At 43.8% G+C, this 24,501-nt stretch overlaps 1 protein-coding gene across 12 annotated transcripts in view; it reads left to right on the top strand.

The window, feature by feature from the left end:
- NCOA2 (nuclear receptor coactivator 2) overlaps positions 1–24,501 on the top strand; it is a 298,877-nt gene that overhangs the window by 264,148 nt on the left and 10,228 nt on the right. For 11 of the 12 annotated variants that reach the window (XM_047728297.1, XM_047728308.1, XM_047728307.1 and 8 more), the window contains 9 exons: positions 263–469; positions 4,392–4,607; positions 8,042–8,171; positions 14,298–14,463; positions 17,412–17,690; positions 18,401–18,478; positions 20,341–20,575; positions 22,182–22,359; positions 23,078–23,276. In XM_047728297.1, coding sequence (XP_047584253.1) covers positions 263–469; positions 4,392–4,607; positions 8,042–8,171; positions 14,298–14,463; positions 17,412–17,690; positions 18,401–18,478; positions 20,341–20,575; positions 22,182–22,359; positions 23,078–23,276 — 1,688 coding nt within the window. The remainder of the gene's footprint in view (positions 1–262; positions 470–4,391; positions 4,608–8,041; positions 8,172–14,297; positions 14,464–17,411; positions 17,691–18,400; positions 18,479–20,340; positions 20,576–22,181; positions 22,360–23,077; positions 23,277–24,501) is intronic. The other variant, XM_047728309.1, reaches the window with a different exon arrangement.

Consider the following 24,501-nt stretch of genomic DNA (forward strand, 5'->3'; position numbering starts at 1 on the left):
TAAAAGACATGCAGGTTTTTCCTCTCTTTGTGCAAGATTGTTAAGAGTCAAATAAGAGAATTGTTGATTCGATTACGAGTCCACATTTTGGTGTTGCATATGGTTTTGGTGTCTGTGAGTTCTTCTCTTTAATAGGCAGTTGGTCCCTGATGGGCATATCTTTGATAAGTTACAGACAGCATTTTCCCTGAAGACTGCTTCTGTTGCTGTTCTTTTCCATTATCCTATATTAACCTTCAATTTTCATTTGTTTTCTCCTTAGCTTTTAATAACCCACGACCAGGGCAACTGGGCAGGTTATTGCCAAACCAGAATTTACCACTTGACATCACATTGCAAAGCCCAACTGGTGCTGGACCTTTCCCACCAATCAGAAACAGTAGTCCCTACTCAGTGATACCTCAGCCAGGAATGATGGGTAATCAAGGGATGATAGGAAACCAAGGAAATTTAGGGAACAGTAGTACAGGTAAGGGCTCAAATGCACTGTTACTTTCTTGGTGGGTTATTTCACTTAATGATGCATTCATCCACATCAAACTCGTAGGATTTTTCAAATGAATTTTTTATGTTAGAAACTAATACTAGAAGGTAAGAAAGTTCTACAGACTTTCACTGGGAGAGTGGTATGGAAGCATTGGGAAGCATTCCCATAAGCTGACCATTTTATACTGTGATCATTACTTTGACGAGGTTTCTTACCATTAATCCTATAGCCTAGGCTGATATCTTCTATTCCAGTTTACTGTTCTAGACATTATAGTGTTCTGTGTAAAATAATTTGGTGGTTGCTGGCATCTCATGTAATCTGCTGATAATCTTTAAAACTTCCTATCAATTGATGATTTGTTTTCGGAGAATTTCAGAATGAAAGTTTAAAATGCAGCCAACTTTTCATACTTATAAATGATACATTTCTTCAGAAAAATATTAATTAAAAATAAAGAACTTTACATGGTAATATGCTCGGTCTATGAGGACCAGGTCCAGGGCTCCCCTTTTGAAGATGGTTGACTTTGCCTGTGATCTGGTTTGGACCTTGGCTTGCTATAACTTCAGGTGTCTGCCATGTTGCCCCTGCACAGTTGCTAAGTGGTAGTCAGTATCCTCACAGCTACCACGTTCCCCAACTTCCATCTAATGAAGGCTAGAAATCATCTCAGCAACAATGATTGCTATTCCCACCATGTCCTGTCCCCCCTATCTGTTTATCACAGACCTAGTAGCAGAATGCCAAGTTTCCTAATGAAGAACTCACAATTCATAGCCTTCTTCTTTGGCAAAATGAAGTACTCAGGAAAAAGTCATTGGAGGAAATAGATATTATAAAAAGAATTTGTATTCTTTTTTTTTTTCTTTTAGCTTAGTTGTGTAATCTCTATACACATTGCCATTTTAGACAGCTAACTGAAAATTAGAGTTCAGTTTAAGGGGAAACTTGGATTTATTTATTTTCGGGTATTGATGCAGTTCATGAGGAAATGTGTACCGTGCTATATTAAAATCGTTGATTCCTTCAACAAATATTTATTGGGCTCCTACCATATGTGCCAGGCACTGACTACTCTGCTACTTTATATATCCACAGAAATAAGGGCCGTATTAATTTTATAATTGAAGATAAAGTGTTGATTTATATAAACAAAATACTGCTTGGGACTCCTGGGTGGCTCAGTCGGTTAAGTGGCTGCCTTTGGCTCAGGTCATGATTCTAGGGTCCTGGGGTTGAGCCCCGCATCAGGCTCCTTGCTCAGTCGGGAGCCTGCTTCTCCCTCTCCCTCTGTTTGCTGTTCCTCCTGTTCGTGCTCTCTCTCTCTCTCTCTCTCAGATAAATAGAAATAAAATGAAATGAAATGAAAAAAAAATTTTTTTTTAAATCTTTAAAAAAATACTGCTCTCTGCAGCAGTCTGTAACACCAGAGGAGCCAGTGGCTTATTAAAAGTGCCTCCTTAGGGACACCTGGGTGGCTCAGTGGGTTAAAGCCTCTGCCTTCGGCTTTAACCTCACCTTCGGCTCAGGTCATGATCCCAGAGTCCTGGGATCGAGCCCCACATCGGGCTCTCTGCTCGGCAGGGAGCTCTCTCTGTCTGCCTCTCTGCCTACTTGTGATCTCTGTCTGTTAAATAAATTTTTTTAAAATTTTTTTAATTAAAAAAAAAGTGCCTTGGGGTGCCTGGGTGGCTCGGTGGGTTAAAGCCTCTGCCTTCGGCTCGGGTCATGATCTCAGGGTCCTGGGATCGAGCCCCGCATCGGGGCTTCCTCCTCTCTCTGCCTGCCTGTCTGCCTACTTGTGATTTCTCTCTGTCAAATAAATAACTAAAAAAATCTTAAAAAAAAAAAAAAGTGCCTCCTTATTAGGAGAACACAAGAAGCTCTGAGTTCTTGGAGGAATTCAGGGGTACACCTGTTTTGAAATTTGGGCCGCCAGAGATCACTGATGTCTAGACTCTGAAGATCATATAATGCCTGTGATTTGCTTCAGAAAAGAAAAAGCCTGAAAGAGACTGAGTCCCCAGTTACTATAATTGCGGGAATATTGTTGAATTGCAGGTCATTTTTCCTTCTGCTTTCTGGACTTGCTATAATCTTGTTACATTATTTAGAGACCAGATTTTCTGAAAAATACAATACCTGTTCTCCCATAATACACTGTGTGGTTCAAATTTTTTTTTTTAAAGATTTTTATTTATTTATTTGATAGAGATCATTAGCAGGCAGAGAGGCAGGCAGAGAGAGAGGGGTTAAGCAGGCTCCCCAACGAGCAGAGAGCCTGATGTGGGGCTTGATCCCAGGACCCTGGGATCATGACCTGAGCCGAAGGCAGAGGCCTCAGCCCACTGAGCCACCCAGGCTCCCCTGTGTGGTTCAAATTTAATCTTCAAATGGTTTTTAAAATATATGGTACTATTGGGCGCCTGGGTGGCTCAGTGGGTTGAGCCGCTGCCTTCGGCTCGGGTCATGATCTCAGGGTCCTGGGATTGAGTCCCGCATCGGGCTCTCTGCTCAGCGGGGAGCCTGCTTCCCTCTCTCTCTCTCTCTCTCTCTCTCTGCCTGCCTCTCCGTCTACTTGTGATCTCTCTCTGTCAAATGAATAAATAAAATCTTTAAAAATAAAAAAAAATAAAATAAATATATATGGTACTATAATATTGTTCTAACTTTTTCAGTCAGATTAATTACCCTTTATTCCTGATTATCCTAACGTAGCACATTCTCATTTCACCAGTGAAAAGCAACCCACAATACATGTTCTCTCCGTTTTTTTAAATATACCTCATTTTTAGTTATCGTAATTCAAGTAAATGAAAGCAAGCCATCTATTTGAAAGCAGAAGTTTGTTTTTGTTTTTTTTTAAGATTTTATTTACTTACTAGAGCATGAGCGGAGGTAGGGAGAGGCAGAGGGAAAACGAACTCCGGCTGAGCAGGGAGCCCAACACAGGGCTTGATCCCAGGACCCCAAGATCATGACCTGAGCCAAAGGGAGATGTTCAACCGACTGAGCCACCCAGGTACCCCATCATGAAAGCAAGACTTTTATAGACCCATCATTAAACATTTCAAAATGCTGGGTTCTCACTTGGAGTTTTTCCCCTTTAGCCAATATTTGGCCACTGTCAGCAGGGCCAGGCCAGAGAGAGCGAACACTCGCTCCTGCCTGGAGTATTGTGCTCTTACTGTTAAGTGTGGCCCAATAACTGATAACATCTCAAATATAAGAAGATTTTTACCAGTCTGACCTAAGCCATTCTAGACCTATGTGATCAGGAATGTGGTGGTCCAAGTATGCTTAAGTTCCCTAGAAGTGGGAGTTCCCTTGCGTTGGATATAAAAAACTGTGGTAGAAAGCTCCTGTAATTTCTTCATGTTTTAGAGGCTACCATGGTCAGTTTCGAAGCTTAACAAATGATAGTACTCCGAAAGGGATCTGAGGATTTAAAGATGTGACATCAGCTTTATGGGCCGTTTTGGGATTTGGATTTATAACCAGAGTATTGATGACCAGCTTAAACCTTGTTTCTCTTCACCCTCACCTCCCTTTTGGAAAGTAAAGCACTGACGTGTAGATCAGCTAATGTGATTCACTTCCTGAGGAAGGAAGTTGGGGTTATCCACACACCACAGCACCTGTTTCTGCGTACATATGGGAACAATTTTAACAGCTTTTCCGAACCATGAAGAGTGGCAAGTCTGTGCTTTGAAAACTGTAGAAATTGCCAACTCTTGTTTCTTCGCCAAGGGTCTGCGTCTGTCCCAACGAGGGCGTTACCTGTTGGGCTAACTGTGTATTACAGAATGACTATCTTATACAGAGTAAGAGCATCTGGTGTTCCTCCGTGCTGCCTCTGCTTTCAGTTACTCTATGTCTGTTCCCTTTGGCTTGCCTGCAGGAATGGTGGGTAGCAATCCTCCCCGGCCCGCTATGCCGTCTGGGGAATGGGCACCACAGAGTTCTGCGGTAAGAGTCACCTGTGCTGCTACCACCAGTGCCATGAACCGGCCAATCCAAGGAGGGATGATTCGGAACCCAACAGCCAGCCTCCCCATGAGACCCAACAGCCAGCCTGGCCCAAGACAGATGCTTCAGTCTCAGGTCATGAATATAGGTAAGGTAGTTCTAGTGCCTTTGGTTTTTTTTTTTTTTTAAGATTTTATTTATTTATGAGAGAGGGCACGCACACACAAGCTGGAGGCAGGGGGATGGAGGGAAAAGGAGAAGCAGGCCCCCCCGCTGAGCAGAGAGCCTGCCATGGGGCTCAATCGCAGGACCCAAGATTATGACCTGAGCCAAAAGCAGACGCTGAACCGACTGAGCCACCCAGGCACCCCTATAGTGCTTTTTACTTTTAATCACCATGCTTTCTGAGAAGACAGTAACAGCTCCAAAAGTTTTTTCAAGATATGCTCTTCATTTGCAGTTTAGATGATTCTCCTCATGGCAAGCTGTCATAAGGGAGATTTTGCTAGAACTCTGTATAGAATCATAAAATCTGAAAAGCTTTCTAGTTACATTAGAGAACCAACTATATTTGTAGTGTTTTATTTTTATTAAGTTATCTCATTTCAACCTTGGGGGGAAGTGAATTGGAGTGTCACACTGTGAATGTTATACATATGCTATTTTTAAAAAGTATTTTAATGTCACAGCAGTGGCTCCTAGCTCTGGGTGATCATCAGAATCATCTCAGGACAAGAAGATGTAGATTCTTGGGGCCACCATCCTAGACTATTAAACCAGACTTTCCAGGTTCTTCTGGACAAGGTCTTCTAGTACATCTACAGGGTCTTCTAGAACATCTCATAAAGTGTGAGGCTAGCTAAAATTCTATTTGGATACAGTTCATATGTTATTAAAATTAATGGTTTGTTACATTATACGGCACCATTTGTACAAAGTGTCCAGAATAGACAAATCTCTAGAGAGAGGAAGTAGTAGGGAAGTGATTGCCTCGGATTGGGGTATGGGAGACATGGGGAGTGACTCCTAATGGTCATGGGGCTTCTTTTTGGGGGAATAAAAATGTTTTAAGCCCCATTGTCGTAATGGTCGTACAACTCTGCAAATACACCGAAACCCACTGAGTCATATACTTTAAATGGGTGAATTATGTGGCACGTCAATTATGCTTCAATAAAACTGTAATCTTAAAAAAAAATGTTAATGGTCTGTACAACTCATACTTGAGATTGTTTTCTTAATCATTGACATAATAACCTTTTCTAAATCTTGCACATTAGCATAATTCAGATAAGTTAATGTTTATGTCCTTTGTCATATACTTAGGTATGATACAATGAGTAAGAGCTAAATCATTAACGGAAAGCTACCAGGATTGTTTTGACAAGACAATGCAGAATTCTCATCCTACCTCTGGTCTGCGCTTTCCTACCTAGTTGTGTAATTGCTCAGCACATTTTGGCATGTTTCTGAGAGGTGACATTCAGATAGCCTTTCTGCGGAGAATGTACTTCGAATTAATGAGTGATTTCTAAACATAATTCATATAATTTGAGGCTTCTATGGAACAGTGCTAAAAATGACCAGATTTTCATCCAGAATTAAGCTGGGAAACTTGTAATATATTGATTTATTCATTTGGTTTTTTTTTTTAAGATTTTATTTATTTATTTGACAGACAGAGATCACAAGTAGGCAGAGAGGCAGGCAGAGAGAGAGGAAGGGAAGCAGGCTCCCCGCTGAGCAGAGAGCCTGACGCGAGGCTCGATCTCAGGACCCCGAGATCATGACCCGAGCCGAAGACAGAGGCTTTAACCCACTGAGCCACCCAGGCGCCCCTGATTTATTCATTTAAATGTCATAATTAAGGGCACCTAGCCGGCTCAGTCGGTAGAGCGTGTGACTCGTGAGCTCAGGATCGTGGGTCTGAGCCCCATGTTGGATATGGAGGTTGCTTGAAATACAAAAGAAAAGAATAAATAAATATCATAATTAATAAATCCCTTATATCCGGAAATTTAATTTATTCTCTGTGTTTCTTTACTGGAGGGCACCTCACCTGGCCTTTGAGCTGTGTATTGTGTTGCTGAATTTCTCCGATTTTTAACAAATTCACAAAAGCCCTAAACTCAACAGAAAATTCTCTATTGTAATGAAAGGTCTGCAGATGGTGGTAACAAAAAAATCACTGAAAAGCTCATGTCACCCATTAGCTTTAAACCTCTAAAAAGAACTTCTAAGAGAGAGCACATCTGAGTTGTCGGGGCTTGCTTTCTGTTCCACTGTCTCTCTTCAGGAAGAGCCAACTGAATGACCGTTAACATAAAAGCTCAGTTCCGTAATAATCCTGAGACCCTCCTGGCCGTCTTCACTCTCGCCTCTCACAAGCATACGGTAGAGTTCTGGAATTTACGTGCTGTGCGCTACCGCCGTAGGGGAAATATGAGAGCGCGTAGTAGTCTCTGTCTGGCTCTCCTCTGTCAATCCAGACATTAAAGTGATTTTCCAAAGTCTGAAACAATGCCAGTAATAGGGGTTTTTTTTTTTCCATTTCTTGTTTAAAAAACTTGTTCGGGGGCACTGGGATGGTTCAGTTGGTTAAGCAACTGCCTTCTGCTCAGGTCATGATCCCGGGGTCCTGGGTTCAAGCTCTGAGTTGGGCTCCCTGCTAGGTGGGAAGCCTGCTTCTCCCTCTCCTTCTGCCCCCTCCCCCTGCTTTGCTTTCTCGTTCTCGGTCAGATAGGTAAATAAAATCTTTAAAAAAACAAACCAAAAAAGCTTGTTTATGTTAACATATAGTGGATTTATTGTAATTATTTTATTTATTTATTTATTTTTAAAGATTTATTTATTTATTTGACAGAGAGAGATCACAAGTAGGCAGAGAGAGAGAGAGGGAAGCAGGCTCCCTGCTGAGCGGAGAGCCCGATGCGGGACTCTATCCCAGGACCCTGAGATCATGACCTGAGCCGAAGGCAGTAGCTTAACCCACTGAGCCACCCAGGCGCCCTTATAATTATTTTAAATGAGTGAATAATTGTTTCCTTCTATTTTCCAATGTTAATTCCCCATACAGTAAGTATCAATAAGATATAACCCACACCAACAAAACTACAGGATCAGGGTGCCGGGGCGCCTGGCTGGTTCATTGGTTAAGCCTCTGACTCTTGATTTTTGGCTCAGGTCATGAGATTGAGCCCCCCCATTCCACCCACCTCACTCCCAAAGGGCTCTGTACTCAGTAGGGCGTGTGCTGGAGATTTTTTCCCTCTCCCTCTGCCCCTTCACTGCACCCACTTGCTCTCTCTCACTCTCTCCAAAAAAAAAAAAAAAGAGACTATAAAAAGTTTAGAGCTGGCATTCTAGATATTGCCTAAGTGGGTGATAGGCCTTGATATTCATTGCCTTTGTTTCTGTTTCAGACCAAAAATTCAGTCTTCTTATTTTCACCTAATGATCATTGCATCTGTCTTTTTCACTTTATGTAAACCAGGTACTTCACTTTATATTACGTAACAGAAATAGGCACTTCCCTGATGACAAGTTGTGAAGTTTTTGGATTTTTGTCTTCTGTCTTTTCAGGGCCATCTGAATTAGAGATGAACATGGGGGGACCTCAGTACAGCCAACAACAAGCTCCTCCAAATCAGACTGCCCCGTGGCCCGAAAGCATCCTGCCTATAGACCAGGCATCCTTTGCCAGCCAAAACAGGTAAGTCCTGAGCACCCAGGAAATCCAAGAGAATCGTGGTTCATGGTGAGTTCTGGAAGTTACTTTAGACCTCTGCCGGAAGTTACTCTTTTTCTTCTAAACAGTTGGTCCTGGCCAGTTTTCATGTATTCAGACTAGATCATCAGTTATTGGACAGAGGGTATAGAGAAGGAGAAATCGAAAAATCAGGGAGACCTAGGGCATGTCTTTAAAAAGTTATGATTTAGTTGGAAAATAAGATGTACATTAATAACTGCAATAGAAAGTAGTATGTACTATAAATGCCTTAAGAGGAATAAGTTGGGAAAGAGCGTCCAACTGGAGTGGTTGGAGAAGGCTTCACAATCTGGAAGGAAAGATGTATTTCAGGAGGCAAGTGGCAGGAGGCCAGTCCAGCGGGTCAAAGCAGCACAGTCAGAGCCTGGAGGCTGCAGAAACAGCTCGTGTTTAGGGTAACTGAAAATTGTCTAGTTTTCTGTCAACATATATTTTACCACTTAATATAGTAAAGGCAGTACGAGAAGACTTGGCAAGAAGAGGGATTAGTAATAGGTCTTAAATCCCAAACTCTGAAGAATTCAGACTTTTTCATTAAGCCACTGAAAAAGTTTTTTGAGAAAGGAAGTGGTAAGTGATCATGTTTGATTGAGATTTTTTTGGTTCAGATTATCAGTCTAATAATTTTTCTTTGTGGGTGATCTTTTCTGTCTAGTTGCTTTTGAAATACTCTTGGTATTTTCTGTGTTGTACCTTTACTACAGCGTGTCTTGGTGTGGATTGATTTATACTGCTTGGTACTTGGTGTATGCTGTACTCTTTTTAATCTGTAGATTCGTGGTTTTCATCAGTCCTGGAAGATTTATAGCCATTATCTCTTTATATTCTACCCCCTCTCTATTTTCTCTATTCTGTCCTTCCGGGATTCTGGTTAGACCTATGTTACACCTTCTCTGCCAACAGGGGATCTTTAAAAATTCTGCCCTCCAGGAGCACATGAGTGGCTCAGCCAGATAAGCATCCATCTCTTAATTTCAGCTCATATCATGATCCCAGGGTTGTGACATCAAGCCCCGAGTTGGGCTCTGCACTGGGCATGGAGCCTGCTTCAGACTCTCTTTCCCTCTCCTCTGCCCCTCTCCCCCCCAAAATAAACTCTGCTTTCCTAATCTGTGTATTTTCCATCTCGTCTCTCAGTACTACATCAGGATGAATTTTTATCCAGTTCTTTAATTATCTCTTCAGCTGTGTTTGGTCCAGTCATGTTTTTCATTTCTATAAGTTGTATTTGCCTGGTCTGCTTTTCACAGCCTCATTGTTTGTTTATTTTTGTGGTTCCATCCTTATATCTTTAAGCATTAAGTTCATCATTATTTTTCTGAATTTCTTTAATTCCAATATCTGGATTTCTTAGAGGTCTAAAATCCAATGTTGACTCTCACTTATGAAGGCCTATTTCCCTGAGTATTTTGGTAATCTTGCATTGGAAGTTCGTAAGTGTCTCTTGGCCAGTGAAACATCTAAGGTCGAAATTGTGGACACTTTCCTTAAAAGTGAATTTGCAGTGCTCTCTGCCAGGGGTGGGGGTCTGCTCCAGGCTCCCTCAGTTCAGTCCAGCAGCCTCAAGTTAACTCTTTTATTTCACTCCAAAACCCTAACTCTCTTACTGCTTTTTTATTTTTTTTAAGATTTTATTTTTATTATTTATTTGACAGAGATCACAAGTAAGCAGAGAGGCAGGCAGAGAGAGAGGAAGGGAAGCAGGCTCACCGCTGAGCAGAGAGCCCGATGCGAGGCTCAATCCCAGGAACCCGGGATCACGACCTGAGCCAAAGGCAGAGGCTTAAACCACTGAGCCACCCAGGTGCCCCCCTCTCTTACTGCTTTATGGATAAAACACACCTATCACCAGTGGCTCAGGATGCTCAAGTTTTAGCTCACGGGTGGTCTTTTGTTTGTGCTTGGCTTTTTGAGAGTTCCACTATCCCTGCAAACCAACATCACAATTATGTTCTGTGCATAATCTCGTCGTTTTTAGTGGTGCACTGAAAGCACATGGTGCTCAGGTGACCTTGAGCCCTAGGTGATGGTACCTCTTGGCTGGTTGGTGGATGGCAAGAGTCCCTATGTGGAGAGATAGAAGCCTAAGCCAGAAGGCACTGTGGGAGCTTAAAGGATGCGCCCACAGTGTTTTCCAGAAAGCAAACTTGTTAGAAAACTTAAACTATAGCAACTTGAAATACGAACTTGAGGTTCATATACAAGGAGTTGGGAGTTGGAGGCTCAAAGAGGACCCTACTGCAGACTGAGCATTTTGTCCCTTGGGGATTATTCTAGTTTAAAATAATGTAATATTCTTACCAAATGCACAGATGATGAAAGGCAACAGGGTTTCTGAAATGTCATAAAGTAGAGTACATTTCCAGAGGTTGGTTTTTTGTTTGTTTGTTTTGTTTTTTAAATATAGGTTTTAGGGCACCTGAGTGGCTCAGTCAGTTAAGTGTCTTCATTCGGCTCAGGTTATGCATGATTCCAGGGTCCTGGGATTAAGTCCCACATTGGGCTTCTTGCTCAGCAGGGAGTCTGCTTCTCCCTCTCTCTCTCTGGCCCTCTCCCTGTTCATGTTCTCTCTCAAATAAATGAATAAATAAACCTTTTTTAAAAATAACAGGTTTTGGGGCACCTGGGAGGCTCAGTGGGTTAGGCCTCTGCCTTCGGCTCAGGTCACGGTCTTGGGGTCCTGGGATCGAGCCCATCGGGCTCTCTGCTCAGCGGGGCCCCTGCTTCCTCCTCTCTCTCTCTGATGACTGCCTACTTGTGATCTCTCTGTTAAATAAATAGATGAAATATTAAAAAAAATAAAAAATAACAGATTTCAGGGGCACTTGGGTGGCTCAGTTGGTTGAGCATCTGACTCTTGGTTTCAACTCAGGTCATGATCTAGATGCTGTCTAAGTTGTAACTGTATTTGTAATTGCCCAAATGCAGGGTAATAGGTAGGCATTTTTAAAGTTGGGATTGAAAGTCTGGATTGGTGTTTTTCCCCATAAGCCAGTCATATTATGATGTCTCTAGGAAGTGACAGATGTGTGGTATGCCCAAGTTTATCACATCAAGCCACAATGCACTGTACTTTTCTGAGTATAAGGTATGATATCCTGGCTTGATCAGGAGCCTTTTATTTTCATCTGCTGGAAATTTACTGAACCTATGCAGTTTCAAGTACTGGGGTAACAAGGAGATTTGAGATCTCTTCACTGGGTATAGTCCAAAGCTGATGTCTTTAACATAAATAACAATATAAGTTTTAAGTGGAAAAGAGAGGGGGAAGCCTGGAATGACAAGTTGTGGCCTTGTAGTGGTGTAGAAGGCATCTTCTGGAAAAAGATCAATTGCCCAGGTTGGCTGGGGCTGACAGGGAAGTTGTGGACATTGAGTTTTGGAACGATCCGGCTTTACCAAAGTGTATGTGTACTTAAATTCCACCACAACCACCTGTCCGGGGACATAGACATTTTCCGAGAGAGCTGAAATAAGAATTTTGAATCAGCTCAGTAAAATTCGTTTTAGGAAAAGGAACCTGACAACTTTGTATAAGGAGAACTGAAGAGAGGCTGACTCGACAAGGGCCTTGACCAGAGTAGGAAGGCCTGGAAGTACTGTTTGACTTTCAGTCAGCATCATGCACAGGTTTGATGTTTTTTTAATTAAGAAAAGAAAAGCATGGGACAAAAATGGGTTATTTTATTATGCTGGAAATTCTTTTAAATGCGAATAAGCATTTGCATTAGTTTTTTTTTCTCCTTTACGCCTTTGGATGTATCTTTCCTGGGGTGGCTTTGTCTTGCAAAGGGCGACTGTACCTCCCTTCCCTTCTGACACTGGGTTTCCGTCTGTTCCAAAACTGGAGACTCTGGGTTCATGCGAACCCTCAGCCTTCCCAGACTTAAGAGAGTAGATCTCAGGAGCACCTGGGTGGCTCAGTTGGTTAAGTGACGGCCTTTGGCTCCGGTCATGATCCCAGAGTCAGCAGGGAGCCTGCTTCTCCCTCTCCCGCTCCCCCAGCTGATGCACATGTTCTCTCTCTCTCTCTCTCTCTCTCTCTCTCTGTCAAATAAGTAAATCTTTTAAAAAAGAGAGTAAATTTCACCTTAGCCTGCCATCGGTGAAGGGGTATGCTTGTGTGGGAAGAAACAGAAGTTGAAAATTAGGGAATAAAGCTAGACCAAGAAAATCTTTTAATGCCTCATGTAACTAGCATCTTTGGGAATGAGGTCCCAGGTATAAGCGATTTGGTAAACAGACAACATACACTCTTGGCTGACCTGTACTCTTTTTTTCATGAAACTTAACCACATCCGAATGTTGGTCACTCCTCTGGGGAAGTTCCTCCTCCTTTTGCTTCTGTCACATGTGGTGTTGCTCTTCCATGTTGCCACTTTTCTACACCTGCTCCTTCCTCCTCCCGCTCGGTAAGTGACCCGATCACCCTTAATGTTTCAAAACTGAATTCTGGAAGAGTGCGGATGCTGGAGAAGCAGGAAGGGCAGGAGGAACCATTTTCACTAATGATGTCTTACTGAGAAGCCAGGCAGTGACAGGGGGAAGAGGCAGGTGGAGAAAAGGCCCCAGAACTGCAGAGCACGAGTCTCCAAGAGTGGCAGTTGCCTTTAGCAACGGGAGACCCTTTGAGTGGACCCGGTTGGCTGCATCACACACCGCTTGGCGTGTGGCGGTGGCTACATAGCGGGGTTGCAGTGGCTCAGAGGTGGTGGGAATGTGGGCTCGGAGGCGGTGACAGCAGGCGAGCAGTGTCATCGAGGGTGCCATAAAAATTGGGCGATTTTCTTTGCAAGTTACTAGGGATAAATGGGGGGTATAAATTGTTTTTTAATGCACTGTATTATAACTGTTTGAAATTAATTATTGGCTTTAATAGTCAGCATTTCAGGACTCTAGGCCAGAGTGGCATGTTAAGCTGTCTTTAGAAAACATGGCCTATGAAAGGGGGTCAGAGAACTTCATCCTTTGACAGATCTATTCTCAGTGACTTAAAAATGAAGCTGCTTACTCATAAACTTTTCTTTTCTCCAGAACATTATATGGTAACTCTAAGAGTACAGATTAGACTCTTTTGGCAAAATACAAGTATCATTTTCCCTTCTGATATTAAGCTAACTCAGAATTTCTTTTTAAACACCCCCCACAACTTGTCAATTGATTTAAATTATAAGAGTTTCATATTCCATAGAGTTTGGGAATTTAGTGTTATGGTTATATCACCGATGACCTTAAATAATAAATATAACGTGTACATTTGTGATCTACTCTTCTTGAGTCTCTAACTCAGGCCAAGAGCCACAGTTCCTGAGGGCTTTAAGAAATGTTCACAAGGCCTGCTTATGCATGACTAAGAAGTTTAAATTAAATTAGTTTAAGAAGTTTAAATTAGTCCAGCCCGTGTTAGTGTAGCGACAGCTGAATTCAAAAATATTAATATACCTTTTATGCTTCTAGGTCTCTAGTCTCTCCCAGGTGGGTCATCAGAGTCTCATATGAAATAAGGCTGTTCCGTCAACTTTGTGTTTCCTACTAACGTTCAGAAAAATCCTTTGATTACTTCAGGGCAGAGTAAATACACACGCCTGAAACCTCCGCGTACACGTGTGGCAGTATGAGGATCGGGCAGGCCCTAAACCCACACATGCCTGTGCTGGTGTCCCTGCACCACAGCGTCCGCTCCTGTGATCCCCGACACGTGGCTGAACGTCCCTCAGCCTCCGCATCACCTACTTTCCTTGTGTATCTCTTATTTTTAGAAGTAATTTTCTTATTACGAGACGATTACACAGTTATTTATTTAGCTTTATGAGCCTTAAAGTGGGGGCAGTAACAACAGAAATCATACATCCCATGCCTCGAGTTGGGTCCGGCCTGTGTTAGGCACTGAACAAAAGTATGTCTGTCATGGTGACTTGGCATTTTGTTCTATGTCTGGCTGGTACGGTATTTTATTACGAAGACCCTGGAAGCCAACTGGTTGACTTTTGTTAAGTTTTAAGAGAAAGCAAGTGTTCTCTAGTCTGCTAGTGTCTCCACGGGCCTGAGGTGAGGTCTGTCTCCTTACAGGCCACAGTTCGGCAGCCCTCCAGATGACTTGCTGTGTCCGCATCCTGCGGCAGACTCTCCGAGTGATGAAGGGGCTCTCCTGGACCAGCTCTATCTGGCCCTGCGGAACTTCGATGGCCTTGAGGAGATTGACAGAGCGCTCGGGATACCCGAACTGGTCAGCCAGGTACGTGCCACGGAGCACTGGTGGGGGCCCAGCACTCTTGTGGGCACAAGATTGTCCATTTTCTTCTGTTTATGTTGATCTGCAGTCTGCTTCTTAGAGTGCTGCTTTACCTCCTAACAAACTAACTCTGTTTTCTTTCTTGCCCTCCTTGTTACCATCACATAAACTTTTGCCCAAGGATGGAAAACACTGAAAATGTGCTTTACATAGAATTTGGGTTATTGAGCTGAAAGGCAGAAAGTCAGGGCCGGCTCAGCTGATGACAGGGAGAGACCCGCAAGGAGCAGAGAACAGGGAAGTCAGGAATGGAGCATTGCTGCCCCAGTGACCTAGAACCCTTTCTTCTAAAAAACCAGTCCGTATCCATGATCATCTTATTCAGTCTTTACGTTTGTGGGCTGGTGATAGGAAGCTCTTGTGCTGAACGAATACTTTGCACGTAAGTTAGCAGAAGTCATTTTAGAAGTAGCTGCAGTTCATTAGTCATTTTTACCTTTGTGTGGGTTGAGCCCACAGTAATTTGGGGGATATTTAAGCATAAATGGGAATATAAGGGAGTTAACCAGTCTTAATGTGCTTATTTAGCTTTCCTCCTCCCGACAATTAGTTGGTTCAAGTAATTCTCTGCTTTAAAGAGTACTTTATAGCAATAATACAATAAACCTCACGCAGTCTCATGCAATAGCACCGTATTTTCTGTATCTGGCTACTCGGCTAACCGTGCGCGAAGCAGACCTCCTGATTCACTTTGTAAAGCATATCAACAGCCACAGATTTAAAAAAACCATCGCAGTCTCGGTACCATCTTCTTTTTTCAGCACAAATCATCTTTATTTCTTACTGTTGAAAAGGACCTTCCCGTGTCCACCCTCCTTCTCGGGCACGTGGCGTGTCAGGAGGGTCTGTGTGAAGGCAACAGAGAGCCAGCAGAGGCTTCTCCAAAGCACAGAAACAGTATTGTCATCATGCCCGCCGTGCAGCAGACGGGGGGGGGGGGGGGGGGTGAAGACTTGTCAATTCATATCGAGAAGAGCAGAATGGAAAGAAATGACTGGAGAGGTTACATGATATAACCTGAAGTAAATCGAGAAAGGAGCATGGAATTTAAATATTTCCTGTGTGGCCAGCTGGCTCTGCTTTAGCGGTAGTTAGAAGTCGGCCTCGTCGGTATTGTTATCCTCAGGTTTGCTCCAAGTGACATTTAAAAATATGGCTGTTGGGATTGCGAGCCACCTGTAGCATTGTTTTTGTCAAAGCTAGTGTCATTTCATCATTAATATTTTTAGTCTCCTTTATCTCTTTGTCTTCTATTTTGTCTCATCACATCTGTCGCGAGTATAGTAATATCATATTAAACTGAATTACAGAAACATTATTCAGTGGAGTCAGGAAATGGAGAGTACAAATGGATTTATTTGTACACATCAGAGTTGTGTGTTTTCTTTAAAAAGGGAAATTATTGGAGCACTTGAGTGGCTCAGTGGGTTAAGCGTCTGCCTTTGCTCAGGTCATGATCCTAGAGTCCCTGGCTCGAGCCCCTCATTGGGCTCCATGCTCCGTGGGGGAGTCTGCTTCTCCCTCTCCTTTTCCTTCTGTTTGTTTTCTCCCTCTCTCTCTGTCAAATAAATAACAAATTTTTTAAAATCTTTAAAAATGGAAATTATATAATTAAATTTCTTCTTGGGGCACCTGGGTGGCCCAGCCATTAGGCATCTGCCTTTGGCTCAGGTCATGATCCCGTGATCTTGGGATCGAGCCCCACACTAGGTGCCTTGCTCGGTGGGAGGCATGCTTCTCTCTCTCCCACTCCCCCTGCTCGTGTTCCCACTCTCGCTGTGTCTCTGTGTCAAATAAATAAACGAAATCTTTAAAAAAAAATTAAATTTCTTCTCTGTTAAAGATGGGCAAATATTTAAAGTTCTGAGATAGTTTTGTAGGTGTGGTTAGAGCAGTAATTCAATAATGAATGGTTTCCCCGGGGTAGGTTCCATCCACATTTTTTCAGGAGAAGGCAGCGGCCCCAGGCTCCTGCTCTACCTTGGATAGACTGGTCTGAGTGAGGCCTAGGACATGACTAAGCTGAAGAAAACTCAAAAGAGATGCCTTTCCTTCCCTCCTTACATCTGGAGGTTTGGAGCAATCCACCCAGAAGTAGAAGGAAGGGAACTCTCAGGTGCTCCTTCATGCCCTAGACACAGACACTGAGACGCTCCCCCTGGCATTAGTTCTGGATTTTCTACACCTATCTCATTCTGATCCAGATAGATAAGGCAGCCGTAAGAAGTCAAGAACAACAAACACATCAGATATGTCTAGGAGGTAGTAAGATGGGGGCCAACTGTAGAGAATTCTGTCGGCCATAGAAGACAGTTACACCAGGGCAGTGTATCACGCTGGCGAGGAGCTCGGGCGCTGTCTCACAACCGGAGGGGGACCCACTGCTTACCTAGCGAGAGGGGCCTGCTGCAGCTTGCCTCTCAGCTGCAGGTCTCAGTGTTTGATAGCTGCAAAATAGGAGTAACAGTGGTGGGCACCCCAACACAACAGATCACAGCTAGGCTCCAGGGTGGTTGTCTGACTAAAATGATTGATGCAGGTATGAAAAATGAGTGAGAACATGTAACACTTCTAGGGGACACGCACATTTTAAAGTCCAGGTCAGTCTCTGACTGGCGAAGTGAGGAGGAGGAGTTGCGAGGTCGAGGCCTCGTTCTCGCTTCCTTTGGAAGAAGCATCACTGGGAGTCCGGGCCAGCACCGCTTCTGTCCTCACACACAGGGGTGTGTTGAACAAAGATACTCTTTAGGAGGAAACCAGGTACCTTGAGTCGTAAGTGAGGATAGAAAGCTTCAGCTATGTGACCGTGAGAGAAACTCACCTGATGTTGACTCTGCTGTTTCCAGTGGTTTTCCTTACTTGTCTGGGTCGTGTCTGGGCTTTCTCTGCAGAGCCAGGCAGTTGATCCAGAGCAGTTCCCAAGTCAGGACTCGAACATCATGCTGGAGCAGAAGGCCGCCGTTTTCCCGCAGCAGTATGCGTCTCAGGCACAGATGGCCCAGGGGAGCTATCCTGCCATGCAAGACCCAAGCTTTCACAGCATGGGCCAGCGGCCGAGCTACGCCACACTCCGCATGCAGCCCAGACCGGGCCTCAGGCCCACCGGCCTGGTGCAGAACCAGCCAAACCAGCTGAGACTCCAGCTGCAACACCGTCTCCAGGCCCAGCAGGTGCGCTCTCTGGGGTGCCTGGGAAGGTGGCAGCTGGGGGGCAGTTAGGCACGAGGGGGCATGACCATCCTGTGTCCTTGGGAAGTGCTGAAAGCCCTTCCAGGATGCTCCTACATCTCCTGCTCTTGCCTGCTTTGCCGGTTTCTCTTCTGTCCCCTCAGCTAACTCCACTCCAGCCCGGAGTAGCTGTCCGTCTGTTTCAGTGTTTCCCAGCCCTGTTATTTATTAACAATGTAGCCTTGAGCTCTCCGAGCCTCCATTTTCCTGTCTGTAAAATGGGGCTGTTGTGTGGTGTTGCACAATGAGTACGTGAGTAAAAGGACCTCACGTGGTTTCTAACCCAGTGTGAGCCCGCAGGAAAACAGTAGCTCCAGTCCAGAGTCCTGCCGCGTGACAGAAATAGTCACTCTTAGCTGAATGGGGACAGAGCAGTGCTGCCTTATGGAACACCTAGATAGCTCAAGCACATGCGTTCTCATTGAAACAAGCCTAGACAGATTTCCAGCAATAGTCCAAAATACCTTCTCTGTTTAAGCAGTGTGAAACCTTACTGATAATTAGCTTTCTAAGGGAATTCCACCGTAAACTATGTGGTTTCAGTATCTAATGGCAATCAGAGGTTACATTGGGGAGGGTGATCTCTCAATAAAAGTGAATTAAAATATACGCTGTTTTAAATCGTATTGATTCTTCTGTGTGCATGCATTTAGAATCGCCAGCCGCTTATGAATCAAATCAGCAATGTTTCCAACGTGAACTTGACTCTGAGGCCTGGAGTACCAACACAGGTAAGGAGCCGACCAGCTGTCCGCTTTCACGGCCTCTGTTGATTTTCTGTCATTTCTTCCTCCTTGATATTCGGTGCAGAGTCACTCAGAAGCCATCTGACCCAGATCAATGCCATGGATCTGTCGTGTCATTCACATGTCCATCTTGCCTGCCCCCTTTTTTAAAAAAAAGATTTACTTATGTCAGAAAGATAGAGCAAGCTAGCATGCATGCTTAGGAGAGGAGCAGAGGGAGAGAGAAACTCAAAGCAGACTCTGAGCTGAGCTCAGAGTCCAGCATAGGGCTCGACCTCATGACCCTGAGATCTTGACCCAAGCCAAAACTAAGAGTCGGGTGCTTAACCGACCGTGCCATCCAGGCACCCCAGCCTGTCACTTTTGTAGTTCCCTCCTAAACACTGCCATTTTCACTGCCAAGTACAGTCGATTCTCAGTATTTACTTTGGTCGTGTTCCATAAAGTTAACGCAGACACTGAATTAGCGAACTGGAGAAAGAAAGGGTTCGGTTCCTGCCGGCCTGTGGTGATGACGTCGTCCTCAGTCCATCAGTACAGAACCCTGTTTCTCATGTGTGTTTGGGTTTGAAGACACTTTATGTGATACGTACTGATGATGCGCTACCTTGAACTCAGAGACAGTGGCGCTATGACTCTTGCCTGATCAGCAAAGCTCATCTAACCCGTGTTTTCCCCAGAAGGCACGTCACAGCCTCTCGCTGTTAGAAATGCGAGGCGGCATGGGGCGCCTGGGTGGCTCAGTGAGTTAAGCCTCTGCCTTCGGCTCAGGTCATGATCTCAGGGTCCTGGGATCGAGCCCCGCATCGCATCGGGCTCTCTGCTCAGCGGGGAGCCTGCTTCCTCCTCTCTCTCTGCCTGCCTCTGCCTACTTGTGATCTCTGTCTGTCAAATAAATAAATAAAATCTTAAAAAAAAAAAAATGAGGCGGCACTTCAGCACTCCTCTTAGGAACCATTGTAAACAGCAGGCTCACTGGGGAAAAGCACGACGGAATCTGGATTCTGGATCTGAAGAGTCCACGAAAAGGGCACTTCTTTCCAGTGTGAGGCTGAGACAGAAGGCAGTGTTGCCTTGTTTCAGCCTCTGGTGGGAACGATACGCACCTTGGACGTGTCAAGTTCTTTGCCTCTCTGCACATGTCCATAAATGGCGGCAGTGCTGTGAATACTGAGTTGGAGGTTACAAATAAATTTTAGCAAGTAGGTAAGTTCACCAGTATGGAATCCATGAATGATGAAGATTGATTGTGCATCGCTAGGACCCCATAAACGGCCTTATTCCTCTTGTTGGCAGCAAGCACTGGCACCCCTTCCCTGCATCCATCCCTCCTTTCCTCCTCCTCGTTCTGCCCTGGACTGTTTTGTATGTCCCTATTAACCCCCTCTCCCTATACTCCCCACTTTCTTCCTGCCTCCATTCAGCCTTTTCCAAAGTGCCTCAAGCCACATTTTGGCACAGATGGTTTGATTTCCTGTTAGACCTGAATGTCCCTTGAATGAGACCCAGGTTGCCACTTTAAGGTTTCTATGACATTCGTCTTACAGATAGCACTGATGTTGTGGGGTCTTCCAGTTAACCATGCCTCTCACAGTGAGTTCCTGGTTACTTGAACTAACAGTGAACGTACCCTTCTAAGTCATTGCAGGGTTTCAGAAAAATCCTCATCTCTATAGAATTTAGAAGCTCACATCCTCACCCACCAACTGTTCACCTCTAAAATGTTCTTTCCTGTTATTTTATTTTCCAAATGATTTTGTCCTATTTCTAATATATAGTTTGTTTTTCAACCTGTGTCTTCCCCCAATGTTTACCTCTGTGTACTCCCCACCTCGCCCCTATTTTAGGCACCGATTAACGCACAGATGCTGGCCCAAAGACAGAGGGAAATCCTGAACCAGCATCTTCGACAGAGACAGATGCATCAGCAACAGCAAGTTCAGCAGCGAACGTTGATGATGAGAGGACAAGGGTTGAATATGACCTCAAGCATGGTGGCTCCTGGTGGCTTACCAGCAACTCTGAGCAACCCCCGGATGCCCCAGGCAAACACGCAGCAGTTTCCGTTCCCTCCGAACTACGGTACTGGGCTTCCATCCCCACCACCTTTCACCAGTCCTTTCTCCCCAGTGTCCCCGGGTCTTGGGTCTCAGCTCCGCCCTCACAGCTGTTTGCATGGCTCCCAGATGAGTCTGGCTAACCAGGGAGTGATAGGCAACCCAGGAGGACAGCTGGGGCCGGTCAGGAGCCCCCAGGTCCAGCACAGTACCTTCCCATCTCTCAGCTCAGGTACCGCCTTTTCTCTGAGTGCAGGTCTTACTTTAAAAGTGACCGAAGTAATGTGTGTATATACAGTCCTTCGGTTGTGTGTGTGTGTGTGAGTGTGTGTGAATACACGTGTTTCTGTCAGCGTTTGGACACACGGGGACATAGCCATGTGCTATGTTTGAAAACCTCGAGTCTGACTCAAATCAACAGATAACGTACAAAATGTTGAAAGACCTATATAAATACAACGATTAGACATTCTGTAATTTTTGAAAAAAAGATAAAGCTTTAATGAATCGATAATTTGTGAGAGGTGTTATCTAGAAACCCCAGTGGAAGGCCTCTAGTTTTTCTTCATGTTGATTTGTTGTTTAATGTCAGTCTTAAGAGACAGACGTCTGATGTCATAAACATTAATATTTGTGTGCATGTCACGTTCAATGAATGGTTAAATTATTGATAAAAGTGCTTATGTTGTTCCTATTCGAAATGATTTTACCTATCTTTTGCCAGAATTATCTATAAATATCAAGTCTGTGTGGTGCTTACATTCATGACTCCTGTTTCTTTAAAGAAACAGATACTGTGCAGCTTTTTCTGTGTAATCATAAACTTCTCTTTCACAGCTAATTGAAGTATCAATTAAATCTGCATGTTGCATATATCTAGGCAGAAACACGCTTCCCTTACTGTCCTTGAAATTTCCTGAGTTGCTGCCTTTGTTTCGAAGCTCCTTTCCTCTGTGTCCTTTTTGTTGACTTCGAAAAGTCTTCTGAAAGTTCTTTCTTTCCTTGTAGCACAAATGCCATTTGCTTCTACACTGAACAAGAAGCTTACATAGAATTTGTCTGATTCTTGCTCATCTTAGATAGCACTGAAGAACCATAGAGCCCTTTCTAAAGACAAAACAAGCTAATCGTGATGCAGTTACTTATTTTTTAAAATGCATTGATTTAATCACAGAATGACTTGATTCGATAAAAAATTATTCAGGTGTTAACTTTTTATATACAGCTGAACTTTAATCTTACCTAAAGTTTATAAACAACCCAGTTATACTGATACATAAAAACGTAAAGACTATTTCAGGTAAAAGAGAAGTATACCTGTTGACTCATTCTTGATTTGGAGAGGGATAAGGGGACGGAACAATATATTCTCCATCTCTAGTCATGGTGGTTAATGTGGTTCTTAGGCACCCTTGTGACCACTGTAGAGAAGTAAGATATGGAAATTTCTTGCTTCGTGAATTATATCCCATTTTGGAGTCTCTTTAAGGTGTATATAATTAACCAGCACATGATCAGGTATTTGAAAGTAATTTTCTATGTGTATGTGAATTTGAACGTTCTCTTTTTTTCTCCCTAGTCTCTACCATAACACTAACAATCTCTTTCCAACTTCTGTTTTGTTTTTGAAGGAATAAGTCAGCAGCCTGATCCAGGCTTTACCGGGGCAACGACGCCCCAGAGCCCTCTGATGTCGCCCAGAATGGCGCATACCCAGAGCCCCATGATGCAGCAGTCTCAAGCAAATCCAGCCTACCAGGCCTCCTCTGACATGAACGGATGGGCGCAGGGGAATATGGCTGGAAACAGGTATGCCATGTTTATGTGGCATTTTGATATAAATGATCACCAGGGAATCTTTCTGTAGACCACCTGTCTCTTTCTGTATTTTTTTTTTTTTTTAACTAAGTAAGCTCTATGCCCAAGAGGGGCTTGAACTCACAACCCTGAGATCAAGAGTCACTTGTTCTATGGACTAAGCCAGCCAGGTGCCCATCTTTTCTGTTTTTTTCTTAACTTTTTGCTCAAGCAAGCAGTGTCAAATAAACTACTAAGTAAGGAGGTTTACTTTTCCTAGGGCAGAAGTTGCCAGAACTTACAAAAGCTTAGCATATCTTTTCCTTAGGAATGAAAGGAACTCCCCTCAGAAGGTATCACCCCACCAGTTCAAGCTGGAAACTACTCTGGATGGCAGTGCCCTAGAAGCCATCCTTTATCAGTACATGTAATAAAAGCAACCAGATAAAAAGCTTGTTAGGTGCAGACGTGAAAGTGGAAACTAGATCTCTAGACCTTCCCAGTGATGTTAGGAAAAGGAGAGGAGCGTGGTCACCCCTGCAGCTTCCTTGAGCACTTCCCCTTACCATTTCGGGCTTCACCCCTGCTGGCGGCCCCACCCTGGATTCTTTCAGCCTAGACTTACTCACTCTGAAGTAAATGAAGTAACTGCCTGAGAAGCCAGCGCTCAGAACTGTCTGCCTGTTTGCCCTGCAACTCTTGACATTTTCATCTTTTCCTTGGGTTCTAGCATGTTTTCACAACAGTCCCCACCACACTTTGGGCAACAAGCAAACACCAGCATGTACAATAACAATATGAACATCAGTGTATCCATGGCGACCAACACAGGTGGGATGAGCAACATGAACCAGATGACAGGACAGATCAGCATGACCTCAGTGACCTCCGTGCCTACGTCAGGGCTGTCCTCCATGGGTCCCGAGCAGGTGAGCACCCTGAGAAGCAGCCCACTGTCTTCTGATCCAAACTCTTTGCCTATTTCTGCACTCAGTGTATCTTGCCACGTACTTAACATCTACCATCAACTCCCGCTTTTATTTTGATGAGTGTTTCCTCACCTTACTTTCACCTGTGTTAGTGCCATTAACAGAAATACTTGTTAATGACGAAATAAACGTGAAAGGCTTCTTGACTGCTCAAGGATATTTGAAAGTACTTCTTAACTTTGTCACTTAAAGTATTTGAGGAACTTAGCAATCTCTAAAGTGAATCTCTAGAAATGGAATGGTAAATGTGCTTCCTAAATGGCTTTATTTTGGATTTAAGCTTAAGAACTGATTTTCTTCTAAATGAAAAATCAGAAGAATCGCAAAGGCCGAACCTAACTGCCTGCCATCCCGTTAGCTTTATTCCCCACTCGGTCCCCCGCCCGGTCCCCATCCAGTTAGCTTTAAATGACACATCATGCGTGCAGGGAGACTGACACCGGTCATCCAAAAACTATTCTAAACATCATCTTGAGGATGTGCGCGCCATAATTTTCTGGCCAGTATTTTTAAAAGGCTTCTGCTTGAGACTATAATTCTGACTAAGGCTGTAGTGATTCTACTATCCCTAAGAGCACACCAACTTCACTTGGTGGCAAAGAGACTCAGCACACTGTTACCTCCGCCAGCCGGGGATTCAGAACCTGGGGCAGCTGAGCCACAGGTAAAAATATCAGTTGGTAATTTTTAAACCGTATTTATAGAAGACTTCTTTCTAAAGGGCACAAAATGGCTTGGCATTCTGCTACCTCAGTAGTTCATGCAAAGTAGAGATGTGGCAAGGACCCTGAGTGTTACTTCATATGCGGAGAAATCGAGGCATGGAGGGTTTAAATGACTTAGTAAGTCACTGACAGAACTGTATATTCCAGTTAGATGATGATTGTGAGAATGGTGAACGATTCAGAGTTTGATTAGGTCTATTTAATCTGATGTCGGTAAACCAGTTTGTGTGAAAATTTTACTAAATTTTACAGCACCTCAGCATTTTATTCTATAAGAAGATGTTAATAAAAATGCAGAGTAGTGCATGAGAAAATTCAAAGCCCTTTGCAATTTAAGAAAGCTCTGTGTGTGTAATAATTTGCACTTCTTGTAGTTGAATTGATGGTGGCTAAATGCTTACTTGGGTAAATTAAACGGACCATAATTAAAGATAGACTCT

This window comes from Lutra lutra, chromosome 4 (assembly GCF_902655055.1).
Source record: "Lutra lutra chromosome 4, mLutLut1.2, whole genome shotgun sequence".
In the NCBI taxonomy this organism is placed as follows: Eukaryota; Metazoa; Chordata; class Mammalia; order Carnivora; family Mustelidae; genus Lutra; species Lutra lutra.